Source organism: Macrobrachium nipponense, chromosome 31 (assembly GCF_015104395.2).
Source record: "Macrobrachium nipponense isolate FS-2020 chromosome 31, ASM1510439v2, whole genome shotgun sequence".
Classification (NCBI taxonomy): Eukaryota; Metazoa; Arthropoda; class Malacostraca; order Decapoda; family Palaemonidae; genus Macrobrachium; species Macrobrachium nipponense.
The window spans coordinates 46,067,457-46,085,494 of NC_061093.1; the positions used below are offsets into that span (position 1 = coordinate 46,067,457).

At 37.4% G+C, this 18,038-nt stretch overlaps 1 protein-coding gene across 11 annotated transcripts in view; it reads right to left on the bottom strand.

Annotated features, from left to right (window-relative positions):
* LOC135206942 (adenylate cyclase type 1-like) overlaps positions 1–18,038 on the bottom strand; it is a 352,691-nt gene that overhangs the window by 167,573 nt on the left and 167,080 nt on the right. For 10 of the 11 annotated variants that reach the window (XM_064238463.1, XM_064238460.1, XM_064238459.1 and 7 more), the window contains one exon: positions 11,717–11,902. In XM_064238463.1, the coding sequence (XP_064094533.1) occupies positions 11,717–11,902 (186 nt within the window). The remainder of the gene's footprint in view (positions 1–11,716; positions 11,903–18,038) is intronic. The other variant, XM_064238457.1, reaches the window with a different exon arrangement.

Here is an 18,038-nt window from a genome sequence, read left to right on the forward strand (position 1 = left end):
GAAACTTCCACGTATGGTTACGAACCATAGCACACCACTCCACTCCAGAGAAGCCCCTTGCAGCTTCAAGTTTCAGCAGTTAACCACAGTTAACCTAATATTATTTATATATATTATATCCATGGTGCTGTCTTTTGTCACTACATTTATACAAGTAAATGTTAAATACATTTGTTGCCGGTATTTAGTGTCTGTATGCCAACTGGCGACCTCCAAACTTCCTTCTTTTTATCTATATAAATTATGATACATGTATGCAAGTAATAAACAAGGCGAAAGCTCGCTCATATCATAAGAAACTTGTTTTGTTTGTATGGTGCTTTTACGTTGCATGGAACCAGTGGTTATTCAGCAACGGGACCAATAGCTTTATGTGACTTCCGAACCACGTCGAGAGTGAACTTCTATCACCAGAAATACACATCTCTCGCTCCTCATTGGAATGGTCGAGAATCGAACCAGCGACTGCCGAGGTGGGACGCCAACACCATACCAACCACGCCACTGTGTGATCGGATTGTGCAATTCCCCTTTTTTGTGGTTGCTAGTTCTCAAAAATAGATTATCTGTATCTGCAAAGCCATTCAAAGTCTGCAAGTCACATGCCACAAACAAAATCTATTGTCTTTTCAAGTATTTTACGGGCGGTGTTCACTGATGTCTGAGAGAAGGGGGGTGGGGGAATGCTAGAGAAAGTTTTCCTGCTCAGCCATTAAGACAGAGGGCTCCTGCTCTGCCATTGGCTAAGAAGAAAGGCTCCGCCTCATGCATTTGTGACGAAATAGTGCGGTGTGTATGAATGATCGGTATCATCATCATCATCATCATCTCTATTGGTTGATGAGAGGAAATTATTCCTAAAAGGTTTTTTAAAGATTTTTACAGCAGGAAATGAATGTATTGTACAGTAAACTTGCACCCAATGGTGGCAGTGTTTGCGTGTGGGAATTTTCACCATCTTAGATGTAATTATGAACTTTTTTAAGTTATTAAAACTTTAAAACATTTAATTTTTTATTTATCCATAAGAACAATTTCATATTAGAAAAAAATACATTATACTACATGGAAAGTATTGAAAATCGACAGTAAAAAAGTTTGACTGACCTGTTCTTACTGAGTATGTGTGTTGTTTGAATGCTCAATTGAAACAACACAAATATTCAGTAAGAGCAAGTCAGACAAATAATGCTTCATTTTTACATTTAAGTGAAAAGTCCTACAGAATACATTGGCTGCAAAACCAATATTGTCACGTTGTAATGAAACTATTTCAAGGAACTTGTTAGAATCTGTTTTGATTCAATTAACCTGGGTGAATAATTTTAATGTAAATCAAGGATTATTTTCTTTTGACCCAGTCATATAACATATGTTCCAGAAGGAATTGAAGGATAGAATAAAGAGAATTACCAACAAGTAGATTTTGATTTCAATCTGTTGACCGTTCTGTGACCTCCCAACCTTTTGGTATTCCCTTCTGACTTGTACCCACCATTAATACAGGCCCTTCCTTCTGTGTATCTTTAGTTGCTGTGAACATATCTTGGAAAGAAGACGAAAATACTTAGCATCTCCAGTGTTTCCAATTTATTTATAGATATATGTATGGTATGTATATATATAATATATATATATATATATATTATATATATATATATATATATATATATATATATATATAATATATATATATATATATATATATATATATATATATATATATATATATATATTTGCTATGTCTATAGAAACGCCTCGCCTTCCCAGTCAGAGTTTTAGTTATATTTAATTATAAAAGTAGCAGCCATGCCTTCTCCTGAAGCGACTGTTGTTGGGAGAGTGGGTATGTCGTAGGAATGATATTTTCCGGTCTGACGGAAGCTTAGGGTAAGAGAGGCAAGTCACAGGAGTAGCTAGGCTTCGAGATGGATTTTAGGGACTTCTACAATAAGACCTATTTTCCTTCCCAATTTGCTGGCGTTGTGTTTACCACCTTTCAGGCAATGCTCGAGGCGGTTTTGGAAGCCCCGTGATTCGAAAACAACCAGTATCGCTCTCAGTCGGCTGCGAGACGTGATCTCGGACAGAGGCCAAATTGCCAGCCTCCCAAAATTAGGCCTACCCACGACGTACTGGTGGACCCGGACCCCAGACCTGAACAGAGGTCAGGCCGCATTCTTCTACAAGGATACACAGAATATTGCATAAAGGTACGTCTGAAAGTGTAAACTTCAACCCAGCACCTTTTACTACCATACGACTCTTGCTAAATTCATTTTCACTTCTCATTTTTACCCCTTCTACATCAAGCCCTTTGTCCTCATCGGGCCACGTGCTCCCCTTTGTGACTTGTTAAAGACCAAGCTTTCGTGTATACCTCAGTGAACCATTCGAGTTTACCTTCCCCAATGTTAGAGAATTAATCAGCCTTAATCAAAGCAAGAAGTCATTTTTCCTTTTATCTCGTTTAATCTGGGATTCTTTTCCAGATTCCCTGAGCCACGTGTCATGTCTCTGCCCGCAAGTGTTGCATTACCCAAGTGTATGAAAACCAGCTATAACGGCTCAACGGAGCCATCATTTACCTTTTCTCCAGCCCAGCACGGGCCTTTTAGTAAATAAATATTGTTAAGTAACGAGCTGAGTTTTCTGGCGACCTTTTCCCTCTAAAGTATTCATTAATAACTATCAGTTTACGGTAAGTTAAAGCAATTCCCTCTTGAAATCCCTCAATCATTTCTGTTTACGTATCTAGCCTCTCCACAAGGCCCTATATACGTAACATTGGCGACCTTGCCAGGATATGAACCTAGCTTGCTTAAAAAAAGCTTGTAAATCGCGTTATCCGTTGTAAAACGTAAACTGTAAATTATTTTACAAAGCGTAAATCAAGCACACTTGCAGGGAAAGAAGACACACTGACTCACGGTAATAAGGTTTATTCCATTCATTAATATGATTATTTATAACCTATGTTAGCTTAAGGTACGTTAAGTATTTTTATTTAGAAGTGTTTTAAACAAATGTGAAGGTAGAAATATTATTATATTGTAACGGCCAGAGCACCGAGCGAATTCTGTTATTTTATAAATCGCATTATGCTCGTCGGACGAGACAGCACGTGTGCAGATAGATGCCAGAAAGGACCAGATCAAACTAGGAAGTGCTTTGCCAGGGTTTATTGCTGTATTAGAAAGCCTAGCTAGTTAGGAGTGTTTTACTAATAGTTACGGCAAAAGAAGTGTACAATTCTTTTGTCTGTGATATGTTAGGGTATTCATTTTTAACTTAGTTTTCATTCCAAGTGTTGGTAACCGCTACCTCTCAGCTTAAATTCAGCTTAGAGCATTCTCGCGCTTGCGTGGTCTCAACCAACCTTCGTCTCATTCACAGCGGCAGCCATGTTTGTTTCCTCTTTCAACATTATCTAAACAATTTAAGCAAAGTAACGTAAGTCACGAAGTTTTAACGTAAATAATATCAATGTCTGTACTAGTATCTATCGTTCTGCCAGAGAAATTAACGTAATTCGCCTTGAATAAGAAAGTAGAATTTTGTGTTGTAAATTGCCTTCGCATTTACAGAGAATCAGCTGTTTTGAACGACATGCTGCGCGCTAGCAGCGCTACCCAGCTCCTTCACGTGTTTCACCTCGCATCGCTCACTCGCGCGCTGAGCGAAAATTTCATTTCACTTCGCACTTAACGTAGCCTCATTCACAATTGTTTGCTAACATCGTTTTAAATCCTTACCGTCATTTCACTGTTCACAGGGACCTAGTAATCTTACATAAAGTTAACGTAAATCTCAAGTAGAGCAAATCACAAGAATTGTTGACGTAAAACGCGTCTTTGTAAAATTCATATCGAAACGCAAATCATTTCATAAGCGCAAGCCGCTAACATTAACGTAAACATCGTTCACCGCGAGCGCGTTATCATTTTTCATAAAACGTTATCAAAAGCAATTCTTTCACAAAAAACGTTAACGTAAGTAGATAATTTAACGCAAGTTGCGTCATATTAAACGAACATTAGTAGTTCAATTCAAATATAAGGGAGTTCATTCATATATCATTTTTCACCCTCTCCGAGAGAGAGAGAGAGAGAGAGAGAGCGAGAAAACCAGAACACAGTATTCACGAAGCCAAGAGTACTACATCTTACCATTAATTTTAGCATGCAGAATTAACATTATTTTAGTCTCTTGTGTCTTTCATTTACACAGCGTGATACGTACGCGCCTGTGTCCATTGCAGTTTGCAAGCATTTATTTATTTCGATTTACCGAGTACTTCAGCGAGGGACTGAGCATTCCTAAAATTTCCATTACCTGTCGTTGCCCGAGTGGTCTTTTCATTTTCTTTTATCACAAAAGACTTGCGTGTATACCGCAAGCACAATTCGCACAGCGTGCACGCCAATCATTACTTCCAGACAGGGAAGTCGTTACCAGTTTAGGACTGGCCACCACCAGTGCACGTCAGGTCTTACCATTTCACAGTGCCACTAATTCTTGACACTGTCCATCGACTGGCTGCTGAAGTACTCCCACCTTTTACTTTCTCTCCTCCACTATTACACTCTGCCATGAGCAGTGCCATTTCACTTCAGTATATTTAAGTATACTGCATGTAGTGTCCGGGACACACCAGCACGATACCAGTGCTCCAGCCTCCATAAGTGCCATTGCACCTGTACAGGCCGTACACCGAAGCCCTATACCTGCGTGTCCGTCCTACGGAACGCTCATTCATTATAGAGTATCCACCATTTTGGATCACTGAACCAAGGAACGCCTCCTCATAAGTGCCGTGCACCTGTATTGGACCTACAGGTAGCCCATTCCAGCGTCTCCCAACTTAGGAACGCCCTTAAGTGTGACGTTACGCCGTACACTCCATTTGATTTTTCACCTCTTTAGAAGGTGCCAATCCAGAAGTGCCACCAACTTACGGGACACTTCCCAAGTGCCACAGAGCACCCAGTCTTCTCAGACTTTTTCTCTACCACGTCGCAGAACACCTTTCCAAGTGAGTGCCACTTTCCACAGTAGGCACTCCTATTCCATTCCGTACCCTTCCTGGCCATTATTTTCATTTTCATCAGAGCCTCTTTACTGCAGCCTAAGGGAAATGTCTTCCCCTGCTTCCCGCGACTTCTTTGCCGTAGAGCTCGAAGAGGCTCCGAGTCCTCATAACTCCTGGGCAAGGAGGCTGGTTACACTGGACCAGCACTAGACCAGTGGATAAAGGCGCAGCAGGCTGCCGCGCGCCTGCAAGAAAGGAAGAAAGGGAAAACCAGAGAAAGCCTGGAAGACGCGAGAGAAAAGAAAGAGAAGCAGAAAGGAAGGCAAGGGAAAGAGGAAGCGAAGCATGAGCTCGCTCTCAAGGAGAAGGAACTCGACATCAAGCGGGAGAAGGCCCGTAAGGAGAGTATCCTAGCTCAAGCCACTCTGCCAGCTTCCAGCCCTGCACCCCCTGTCTCTCTTAGTCCCGCCGTCTCTGGTCAGCCTGACATCCTTTCTATTTGTGAGCCTGGTCCTGATCCAGTGCCGGAGATAGAAATTCCTGCCGCATCCTGCCAGCCTTTTACCTTTTTACCGCCTACCTCCTCCCTTTTGGAAGAGGTAAGCCCACCAGTTAACCCGAAATTGCTTCCGAGGGTGATTCAACGGAGGTTCCCCCCCTTAACCTCCCCACGTCACATCACTGCCAGAGAGGACTCTTCACCTGTGCCAGAGCACACTGCCAGCCTTGGTGACTCCGCAGATTCGCAACCTGTGGGGCCATCTCGGCCTTATCATCCAGTGCCACGGAAGAGGTTCTGGAACAAGTTCTGCCGAGACTGTGGCCGCAAGGGTCACATGTCTGCCAACTACGGAGGGTGCGCGAACCACAATATTCCGGCCATCGCAATGGCCGTCACCAATCCTTCTTCACTAGGACCCCCAGCTAAGGGCCCTATAACAGTCGCACCCCTCCAAAGCCATTATCCGCCAAGCCACGTCAGAGCCTACGACGACTCTGGCGCTCAAATCTCCCTAATACGGGAAGATCGAATCCCCCGAGGGGCTAACGTCGATAGACGTCATTTAATAACCATTGAAGGTATCAACCATATTAAGCTAATCCTTCCGACCGTCCAATTGAGGGTCACCAGACCTCACTTCTCCAGGAGTTTGTACCCTTGCAGTTGCAAGCTACATTCCAGGAGGTTACGACCTCCTCCTAGGGCAAGACATGAAGTCTCCCTCGCATTCCAAAAAGCCTAGGGGTCCTAACCCCACAACAAATCACTCCAAAGCAAGGAGTCATCGAAATTCTACTTCCTCTAGGAAGTATGTCCACCAACAGTCTCCCCCGTTACCAAGGGAGGGAGGATTGACCATTCGCAAAGTTCGTTGCAAAACCTGTAACGTAATAGGGCACTCTACTAATTGGCCTAGGTGCCCTAGCAAACTACCAGCAGCGGACACTGTCCATTTTCCACAAGGCCTAGCCTTCAACAAGAGACAGGAGCCTCTGTCTCCCATTTCCAAGGGCACGCTGAGAGGTATTGCACCTCCGGTACCCGTCACAGGTCCAGTCGACCTCAACTCTCTGCAGTGCCACTTGGCAGCACTGAGCAGTGCCAAGCTCCGTCCAGCCTGGACGTAGAGCCACCACAGAACTTGACTTCTGCGCCTGGCCCCGAGCTAGTGCCGGCGCCTAACCTACCCAAGGATCCTCCTACAGGAGATCCTCCAACAGGCATGGAGCTTACCACGGCCCATGGCCAATCCAAAGTCCATGAGTCTTCTTCACCTTCACCACTGTCGCCCGAGGATGAACCTCCGGCAGACCTCACCTTCATACCTCCTCTGGAAAACCAGGAACTGCCCGACCAGGAGTCAGCCTGGAGTTTTCCCCTTACGACAGCTGTCGCAGCAGCCGGAGTGAGGGCCTCCCCTGCAGTAGGTTCCACCTCTACGACGGTTGCTGCAGATACCGAAGTAGGGTGTTCTCCTGAAATCTTTCAGGCTACCACTGCCTCTGCTCCTGCCGGCGTTTCTGGCCCTTCCCCAGAGTCTGTGCCTCCGTCTACTCCTAGGACTGGTATAGCCAGGTCCTGGAGGAATAAGAAGAAGAAGAAGGGACGTAACCAATCATTAACAAACTAACACAAAAGAGCCACATGCTCTCCTTGACACCTGTGCCCGAGGTACAGTGTCGCATTCATTTGCAGAATGATCCTGGCACCTACCCAGAGAAGGTAGCCAGCCTGATCTCTGCCAGTAGCACTAACCCTCTAACCCCTAGCCATTGTAATACTAACCCTCACTTAAATATAATTACCTCATTGCATTTCCCTCCTGGTAAATTAACCACGCATCATTACCTCTCATTATGTATTTTAACAGTTCCGTCGCTGAACTACTGCTGTGCTTACCACACTCTGGAATGATTGCGTCTTCATTTAACTGTATTGAGTAGGTTAGGCTAATGATTTAGTACCAGGGTATTAGGTTAGTAGCAAGTAGAATTTTCAAGTAACCTTATCTTACTAGGGGTAGAGTAGACTGTCGTCACAGACAACCCGTAGTTATTACTTAGGCTAGATTACATCACTACATTAAGTTAGTACACTTAGCATCTTTGCCTATAAGTTAGGTAGGCTATTGTAGTCAGCCGTATCGCTGCTCAAAAAACTTCAAGTTAGAGTAGGAGAACTGGGTAGTCGAGGCGATCAACTTATTTAAGCCAAGACCTTCACGCCCGAAAGGGAGTGAATGCCTTCTTAACAGGGGGAGCTGCTACGTCTATAGAACGCCTCGCCTTCCCAGCAGAGTTTTAGTTATATTTAATTATAAAAGTAGCAGCCATGCCTTCTCCTGAAGCGACTGTTGTTGGGAGAGTGGGTATGTCGTAGGAATGATATTTCCGGTCTGACGGAAGCTTAGGGTAAGAGAGGCAAGTCACAAGAGTAGCTAGGCTTCGAGATGGATTTTAGGGACTTCTACAATAAGACCTATTTTCCTTCCCAATTTGCTGGCGTTGTGTTTACCACCTTTCAGGCAATGCTCGAGGCGGTTTTTGGAAGCCCCGTGATTCGAAAACAACCAGTATCGCTCTCAGTCGGCTGCGAGACGTGATCTCGGACAGAGGCCAAATTGCCAGCCTCCCAAAATTAGGCCTACCCACGACGTACTGGTGGACCCGGACCCCAGACCTGAACAGAGGTCAGGCCGCATTCTTCTACAAGGATACACAGAATATTGCATAAAGGTACGTCTGAAAGTGTAAACTTCAACCCAGCACCTTTTACTACCATACGACTCTTGCTAAATTTTCATTTTCAATTCTCATTTTTACCCCTTCTACATCAAAGCCCTTTGTCCTCATCGGGCCACGTGCTCCCCTTTGTGACTTGTTAAAGACCAAGCTTTCGTGTATACCTCAGTGAACCATTCGAGTTTACCTTCCCCAATGTTAGAGAATTAATCAGCCTTAATCAAAGCAAGAAGTCATTTTTCCTTTTATCTCGTTTAATCTGGGATTCTTTTCCAGATTCCCTGAGCCACGTGTCATGTCTCTGCCCGCAAGTGTTGCATTACCCAAGTGTATGAAAACCAGCTATAACGGCTCAACGGAGCCATCATTTACCTTTTCTCCAGCCCAGCACGGGCCTTTTAGTAAATAAATAGTTGTTAAGTAACGAGCTGAGTTTTCTGGCGACCTTCCCTCTAAAGTATTCATTAATAACTATCAGTTTACGGTAAGTTAAAGCAATTCCCTCTTGAAATCCCTCAATCATTTCTGTTTACGTATCTAGCCTCTCCACAAGGCCCTATATACGTAACAATATATATATATATATATATATATATATATATATATATATATATATATATACACACACACACATATACATACATATATATAATATATATACAATCGATGCAAAAAAAAAAGAGAACGACTCCCTATATATTACTGTAATAAGCGTTCGGACTTTTCTTGCGATTTCCGCCCGAGAAGTATATATTTTCCCCAATTTATCGTTCGTCTGGCAGCCTGTATTGTCTCGCTGTTCGGTACCATGAGTTTCTAATGCACTTCAGTGATACTCAAGCTGTCCCAAAGGTCGGCTGTCATTGTATGCGCTCCTGCCCCATTCACGCTTTCGTCACCGCTACAATTTGGCGCTCTTGCGCGCTAGCTAATGAATTATGGCTAAAACTTCCTTATCCTTGGTTAAGAAAGCAGAAATTGTGACCCTATGGAAAACTGGCAAGTCAATATCAGCTATTGCAAGAGAGTTGGGAATCTCTAAAAGCACCGTCTCATTGTGGTGCAACCGCTCCAAGACAGGAGACCTTGATTCATCACTGAAGCGGAAGAAAGGCTCAGGGAGGCCACGAAAAACTACAAAAAGAACGGATAACATTTTAAAAAGGATTGTTATGGAACTCCATCAATGCCAGCCAAAATTTTGAAGTCTCAAAACCCTGATCTGCTTAGGAACGTATCGGAACGGACTGTGCAACATCGATTGCAGAAAGACCTTGGTCTCCCATGTCGTGTTGCAGCAAAGAAGCCACTCCTCACTAAGCCTATGAAAAAAAAAAGGATGGCTTTTTGCAGAAAATATTTGAAGTGGACTGAAAAGGATTGGGAAAGGGTAGTTTTTAGCGATGAATCTAACTTCCACATTATTCGTAGCGCTGGCAAAAAAGTAAGGAGGCCCCAAGGATCTAACCGCTATGCATCAAAATACACAGTCAAGACTGTGAAACATCCAGCTTATGTGATGGTATGGGATGTTTCAGCAGATATGGGGGTAGTGGGGGATTATATTTTCTCCCAGAGAGCACGACAATGAATGGAGAGATTTATGAAAATGTCTTGGAAAATGAATTAGTCCCTTACAAGGAACTTTTGGGCATGCGTGTATTTATGCAAGATGGAGCACCTTGCCACCGATTTCACAAGGTCACAAACCTTCTTAAGGAATTTAATATTCAGAAATTGGACTGGCCAGGCAATTCACCAGATTTAAACCCAATTGAAAATTGCTGGGCATACATGAAACGGAAACTGAAGGCACTAGCAGATGAGAAAAACGTCCCTCCCCAAACCCAAATTGAAGGATGCCATCCGTAAATTTTGGTTTGAAGACATGGATGCACAATATTTCAAAGATTTAGCACATTCAATGCCAAGAAGGTTAAAAGCTGTACTCAAAAATAATGGAGAAATGTCTAAGTATTGAAAAAAATATAAGTGAACTAAAATTTTCCCTTTTATTTTCCTTTTTTTATATCATTGCTATGATTTGTTTACAAATGTAGTGGGCATTCGTTTTTTTTTTGCGCCGACTGTGTGTGTGTGTGTATATATTATATATATATATATATATATATATATATATATATATATATATATATTTATATATATATATATATATATATATATTATATATATATATATATATATTATATATATATATGATATATATATATAATATATAATATAGTATATATATATATATATAATTAGTTATATTAACGTAATCTATATATTATAGTATAATATATATATATTATATAATATATACTAATATAATATATATATATATAAAATATATATCTATATATTATATATATATATATCTATATATATAGATAGATATATATATATTTTATATATATATATATATATATTTAATAGAGTATAGTATATAGTCTAATATATAATATATATTATATTATAATATATTATAATATATATATATCATTATATATATATATAATATATATATATATATTATATTATAGATATATATAATATAATATTATATAATATTATATAATATATATCTAGGATATTTTATATTATAGTATTTTATATATAACTAATATATATATATAGTATATATATCTATATATAGTTATATATCTATATATTATTTATATATATATATAAATATATATATAGTATAATATATATATATAGATATAATATATATATATATATATTATATATATATATATATATATATATATATATATATATATATCTATAAATATATATATATATATATATATATATATATATATACTATATATATATATATATATATATATATATATATATATATATAATATATATCCTTAAATCCACAAGTCCCCAGTTGTCACTCACCCTTCTACTGTGGATTTAAGGATATTCTCAAGCATGCTTTCCTTTGTACTACATTCGATATGTGTATATGTGTGTGTGTGTGTGTGATTATGCATAGCAAAATTTAATTATGACTTTTTTACTTGATGTTCATTAAATTAAAAACCATTACCCCCAAACTTACCTCTCAGTTTCATATACTAGTACGCCAAAAAATAATCACTACATGCTGATTGCTTTTTATAATTTTCCCTTTTTCCACTGGATATGACTGCCAAGTTAACAATACTGTACCTGGCAGAGACCATGTTCCAAGTAAGGTAATGTCCAGCCAAATTTTACATTAAAATCCTCGATGTTCATAACTGAAAAAAACTTTGTTTTCCCTCATTCATCTCATAAACCCTTGATTAGAAATAGTGAAGAACCAATATCTTACAATTAAAGATCTGGAAGGTAAGCAGCTAAAAAAATATCAACTTAATTTCATGCTATTCTCCAATTTCTCTTGAAGAGTACTAATGAACAAAGAGAAGTAAATCTACTAACCTTTTTAGTAATAGATGTTGACTTGTCTTGAGGGGGAATAGCCATATTGGAAAATGGCACCTCCATGGAGTACTTGATTGAATGAAGAAGCTGAACCACCACATTACTGACATTCTTGAAGGAAAGTTTTCTACGATGAGATGAGCCTAGGGCAGATCGGACCTGAAGAGTGTTGAATAGCAAGGGCTGCAGTTTTATTGGCAGAGGATCAAGTAGTCGAAGTATCCCAACATAAGGGTAAAGAGGTGATGGTGGTGATGCAGGACCCAATCACACATCGAGGCAGTGGAGATTGGTTCACGTGTTGGCCAAGTTGGTAGTTGTATTTTGGGGACAGGACAGTGTCGAGATGGAGAAGCCATAAAAGAGGAGGAGGAGCATGTAGGGAGTGGTCAAGTTATTTTACCATAACCACTTCCTACATTACTCTTCCTCTTCAATTTGGCCCACCATCACCACAGAAAGTAGAAGAAATGTTAGTTATCGGATAGATACAGAAGCTCTACAAACCAGTACCACTATTACTTCTACAATAAGAACTAAATGAGGCTCTGTCAACGCTTCATTCAGTGAAAATAAAACCATATAATTGAAGACTAGAATCTGATATAATGTTTGTGGAATAAATATATATACTATACACATATAAATACACATACATACATACATATATATATGTAGTAAGTATGTGTATATGGTGAGTGTATATATATATAGTATATATTTATATATAATATATACATAATATATATTATATATCTATATATATCCCCCTCCTTTATATATATATAATATATTCCTATATATAGATATATATATATATATATATATATATATATATATATATGTATATATATATTATATATGTATAGGTATATATATACACACACACATATATAAGTTTACGATATCAAGCAAGTCATTCAGTTACTTGGTTCTTTTTCATTAACTTTCATTCAAAAAATTTTTAAAGAAAAATTTAAGTTATCCTTTTCAAGTTTCAAGATTGGTTTCCTTCCTTTTCAAAGTTGCCTGTCAGCACCATAATAATTCCACAAAATTAAATATTCTTCATACTATATCTGAAAATCAGGTATCTCAAATGAAAAACCACTCTGCATCAACCCACAAATAATTCTTCTACCACTACTTTTAGATGTCCCTCTGACTTACAGCAAGTTATTATTAGCAGTAAATTAAGTAATGTTTCACTTCATTTTTGTAAGTTAATTAAGAGTTGTGTTCTATTAACTTATCTTTAATTTCTTCATTGATTCAGCTATATATGTCTACATATTACAACTGTAATATCCAAGAGTAGCATTACAAAATCAGCTAGAAATCTTTATTGGTCTTTCAAAAGAAAGGAGTTCTTTTTATAAAGTGAAAGTATTTGATCCTTTAATTCTGAAGACTGAAATAAGGAAAGAATCAGTTTTGGCTATCATCAACAGAGTTTAAAAGAAATATAAGTTGAATCTGCATGGCCACTATAAAACCCATAACAATCACAACAGTAATAATGAGCTACTGTATTATAATTATAAAGTGTACCCAGACCTCTGAAAAATCTTATGTTGCTCTAAATGACCAGGAGTTCCTCTTCTTGAATAGGAGATACCAACACACTGATTTCTTGCAGAATGACTAAAACAGACAAAATGGAATCTTTATTTCTACAGCAATATTTACTGAAAATCACCAATTCTTTTTAGCCACCAACCCTTGGCTTGACAACATTGAAGCACTAAATTTTTACTCTTTATCAGATTATCAGATAAGCCTTAACCAATACATTACAAATGAGCCACTGAGGGTCAGGGGAAGAAAAAATATAACTTTGATTTTACATTCAAGGAAGGTACTTCTTTAATGTATTAAATGTAAATGGATGAGTAGCACACATACCTAGCACAGTACTGAACTGATAAGCAGAGAGGTAAGCATGGACGACAGAGTAGATATATGAGTATTTTGCCAGCTAATCCATAATTTGACATTAACTCCCCACTATATCTTTCATTTCCACCAGGTATGAGTTCAACTTAAACTAAAGTGCATATGACAACCAAATCATTTGGTCACTTTCATTTCTATTACAATACTGCCTAATAACCCGAATAGTTGACAAAGTTAATAAAGCTATTTTAACCACTATCCACAGTACGTACTGAAAGTTTAATTCAATTGCTAAAAATTCTAAAAAAGCATCCTCAATTTATCACCCTCTCAAGAATCCGTCAACAAATCACTCCAGATAACAAGTATGATGCCTCCTAAAAAAAGCATTCACAATTTTCTGTTACACCAAAATTTGTTTAGACATTCTTTATGACTGTAAAAGATAGAAGTTGGTACTAAGTACTAATGCTGCTGATTGCATCATTTACCATCCTTTTAACCTAACTACACTGATTATCTTTTCCTTATCTGCACTAGGGAGACATGCCTTATGAAGAATCTTTCATGAAAGGTGTTCTCATGTCCATAATAATACAAAGATTTCTGCTTTATGGTTTCTTAACTGAAAATAAAACGGTAAATAAAACTTAACATTACTCTGGTTTCTTTGACATAGCCAAAAATATGCAATGTTCAAGTTTGTAATCATCATTATCTGATCTATCTGCTGCAGGGCAATGTATCCCACTGTTCATATTAAACCACTTTTTCAGAAAGATTCCCACAGCTACCAAACAGGATTTCTTCTAAGCAGAAATTTTATTATAGTATACGTATAATAAACCTATTACTGACTGCCTTTCTTTAATAAGAATACATTGACTTTCATAACTGTACAAAAATGCCCTTAACAATAATAGCTATCATGTTTAGAAACAAACATATTCTTGAATAATGTTTATATACTTAGGAATACTGTACTGCCCCAATAATGGAAAGCTACTTGCATACCTATTCCCCCTGGCAGTATAAAGTTTCTCTAGAGCAAAACTTATTACTGTTTATAACTTTTCTGTGTAGTACTACGTATGTAGAACTTACTTCTCCGTGAACTGTGATTCAGCTCAAGTTACTGACTGTTAAAACTATAATTTGGCAATCCTCAACTCTTACGCCTAAAGTGTAGACAATGTAGAGAGAGATGCTGAAAACTCACCGGGGGGCCACTACACTTTTCAGGATTTTATGTTGCCATGTATATGTGTTTTAAATGAAAATGTTAATGCTTACTTGCTCTGAAAAAGAGCTAAAAAATTTCAAGATATTACCCAAGATTTCTCTCCTTTCCAAGAAAATGATCTCTATAAATCCTCTAACTTCAATTATTTGACAATAACTAAATGACACATACTATTTTTTGTTTCCAATAAATCTATGGACTAAAGGTGTTTACCAAACGTTTACCAGATGAAAAAGTCAGATACAAAAAATAAAATGGCTCGGGAAGTTTTGGTACACTGATTGATATTATACCATATCAATTTCATCAATTCAGGAAGAGATCTATTAAATCATTACAATATAACGAGAAATTTACAAAAACATGTCTAGGTTTTATATGAGGCCAAACAGACACTGTTCGTTACAACTGTCATTTAAAGTTAAAGACTTCTTTAAAATGACTTTAAGGTTTTGAAGTAGACTCAACCATTTAAATGTCAGAGGGGACTTTTATAAAACATATATATATGTAGCACTGCCATAAACCATTCATCTAAAACACAGACTATACATTACATGCACTCGCCTTTCCCACATCACAGAGCCTCATGAATAGCATTAAGAATGAAACATAACGAAACTACATTTCAGACTACGATTCTTAGCATACGGCATACCAAAGATACCCCAAAATTTACAAAACATACCAAAGATACCCCAAAATTTACAAAACAATCACATACTGATCTTTTGAAAAATAGTTGTTTTGAGGTAAATGAAGGCTGAGCCAAATGAGAGTCAATTAAAGCAGCTTCAAGATAATAACATCTTCACATGTCATAACATGGTTTAATGGCAAGTGAATGAATACAGCATTGCACATGAATCCAGACTAGTAGAAATGTAACTACTACAAAACTAGATTACTTAAACCATGCTCTGCATTAATACTACACAAGCTTAGGTAAAATAAGAGTATAGTACAGTAAAAGACAGATGTGTTTAGGGAAACTAACTACACTTCCTCTACTAAGCTATATAGCGTAATGAATACTAAGCAATGTGTAACTCAATCTAAAGAATTTTGAAAGACCAGCTCCCATCTGCATAGTGTAAAAATATAAGCAAAATACGTAAGTTTTCATTGGGTTCAGAAAGTTACATACAGAAGTCACACTTTAATACTGAATCATAATGCTTTAACTTCAACAGTGTGAATAAGTATGATGAAGTGAACTTGCAATTGAATTAAATAAGAGGCAACTGTAAGGAGCTGATCTTTCAGAACAATGGGATCAAGTCTGCAACAATCCCTGGAGGTTAAAGACAAAAGGAAAAAAAAAGTGTAAAAGATATCATAAGTGAATAAAATGACAGACAAAATAAAAATACAAACCAACAGGAACCAGCACAGCCACCAATCAGTAATTATGAAAAGGGTAAAAATGTGCCCAGCAAGCTTAAATGTTATCAAATAATCAAAAAACGAAATGTATTAGCATTCAAATCTCTGAAAATGAACAAAATGTGGAAAAAAAATAGCATAAAACAAGCATCTAACCACAACTACATAAACTGAAACATTTGCAGCCTGACTTAATGTTATTTCATATGAAATCTATATATGCACCATAAAATAACCAATATTTTCTAAAACTGTTATTAATAATGTATTATCATCAGTGAATAATAAAAATATTTTGCAAAAAAAAATTCTAACTATAAACTCTTAAAATAACTTTTGCTCTCTTGTTATACTACAACCACTCAAACTTTTTTTCAATTTTAACAGCAGTAGCTCGCAAATAGAGAGGGAATAGCATGACGACTAAGAATGAAACTGTTATTTCTTAAACATATCTTACTATAATAATAAATGACTTTATGATGCAATGTAAAGTCTCACATTCCTAGATGATGGAGTAATCAAACTCTAAAAATAGTAAAGAGAATTCTGCCTTCAACAAGGGAAATACACTGGTTTCAAGGATGATTCACCCTAAAGAAAATAAACTGGCAAACAGCCTACTTCATGTATCAATGGTCCTCAGGTATGACTCCTTTAGGGTTTTTCAAATGATCACACCTAGGAAGAACACCTGAGATCTCAACAATCCCTCAAGAAACTGGGGTGCTTCAACAAAAATTCACAATCAAAGCACCATATTTTGTAAAAAATGCCAAAAGTACTAGAATCTCTATGTTTCATATAACTTGCTATCTGAAGTTTTGCCTTTTCACAGAGAAACGCCTTTTAAATGAAGATAATGGTTACTTGGGTTGCATGATCAGTTGTTCATCAAGTTATTAAACACAAGTGTGATGCTAAAGCAGCAATGAACTAGCTGAAACATAACTGTTATCCCAGGCAAAGTACCTCTGCCAAACTAACTGGGTCCTAAACAAAGATATAAATTCCATTTTTATATGTTCCTGTAACACACTAGAATTTAACAAATATCTTTAACTACAAAATACAAATAAGAAGTAAAAGATAGAAGGCAATGATGGAATGCTGCAAAGGACCTCTAGTACCATCTAAAGTGTGCCATATAGTACACACTGTAAGTGTTATCTCCCTACAATGAACTATGGAAGAATATTTTGCTGAAATATATCCAGCACAATGTCAGAAAATAAGTACCTCTTTGAGCAACTGAAGAAGTCAGAAGACTAGCAGAATTCCTAACAATACCTGGCAACTTGATCAATAAACACAAGTTAAATCAATCAAAACATGTTCAAATCAATGGAAGATCTCATATTATATATCTAAAAAATGTTCTAAATATATTATTGGTACAATAGCTTACGTTTTGGTTCGGAAAGTTTAATTAAGTACATGTATATGTGCAGGCCAAATGGTTAAGTTTTGACATGTACATGGAAAAACAGAGGCCTCAGGCAAAAAATTTGTTGTTTTCCAGCAATTTTCTTAGAATGAATGAATCCGAAAGAAACCAACGCAATTTCCTTGCTGTTCAAAAGAAAAGGAAAAAATAAGTTTGTTATCGTTACTTCCCGGGATGGGAAAATTCTGTTTGGTACTTGCACAAAAAAGTATACATTTCAACACAGTTGATATGCAAGCTTTGGGGTCAAGATGTTAATTTATTAACACAATACTGTAGCTATAGAACTTCATTCTCCAAAATGTGTGCTGATTCACATCATATAATCAAACTTTTTCTACCGATAA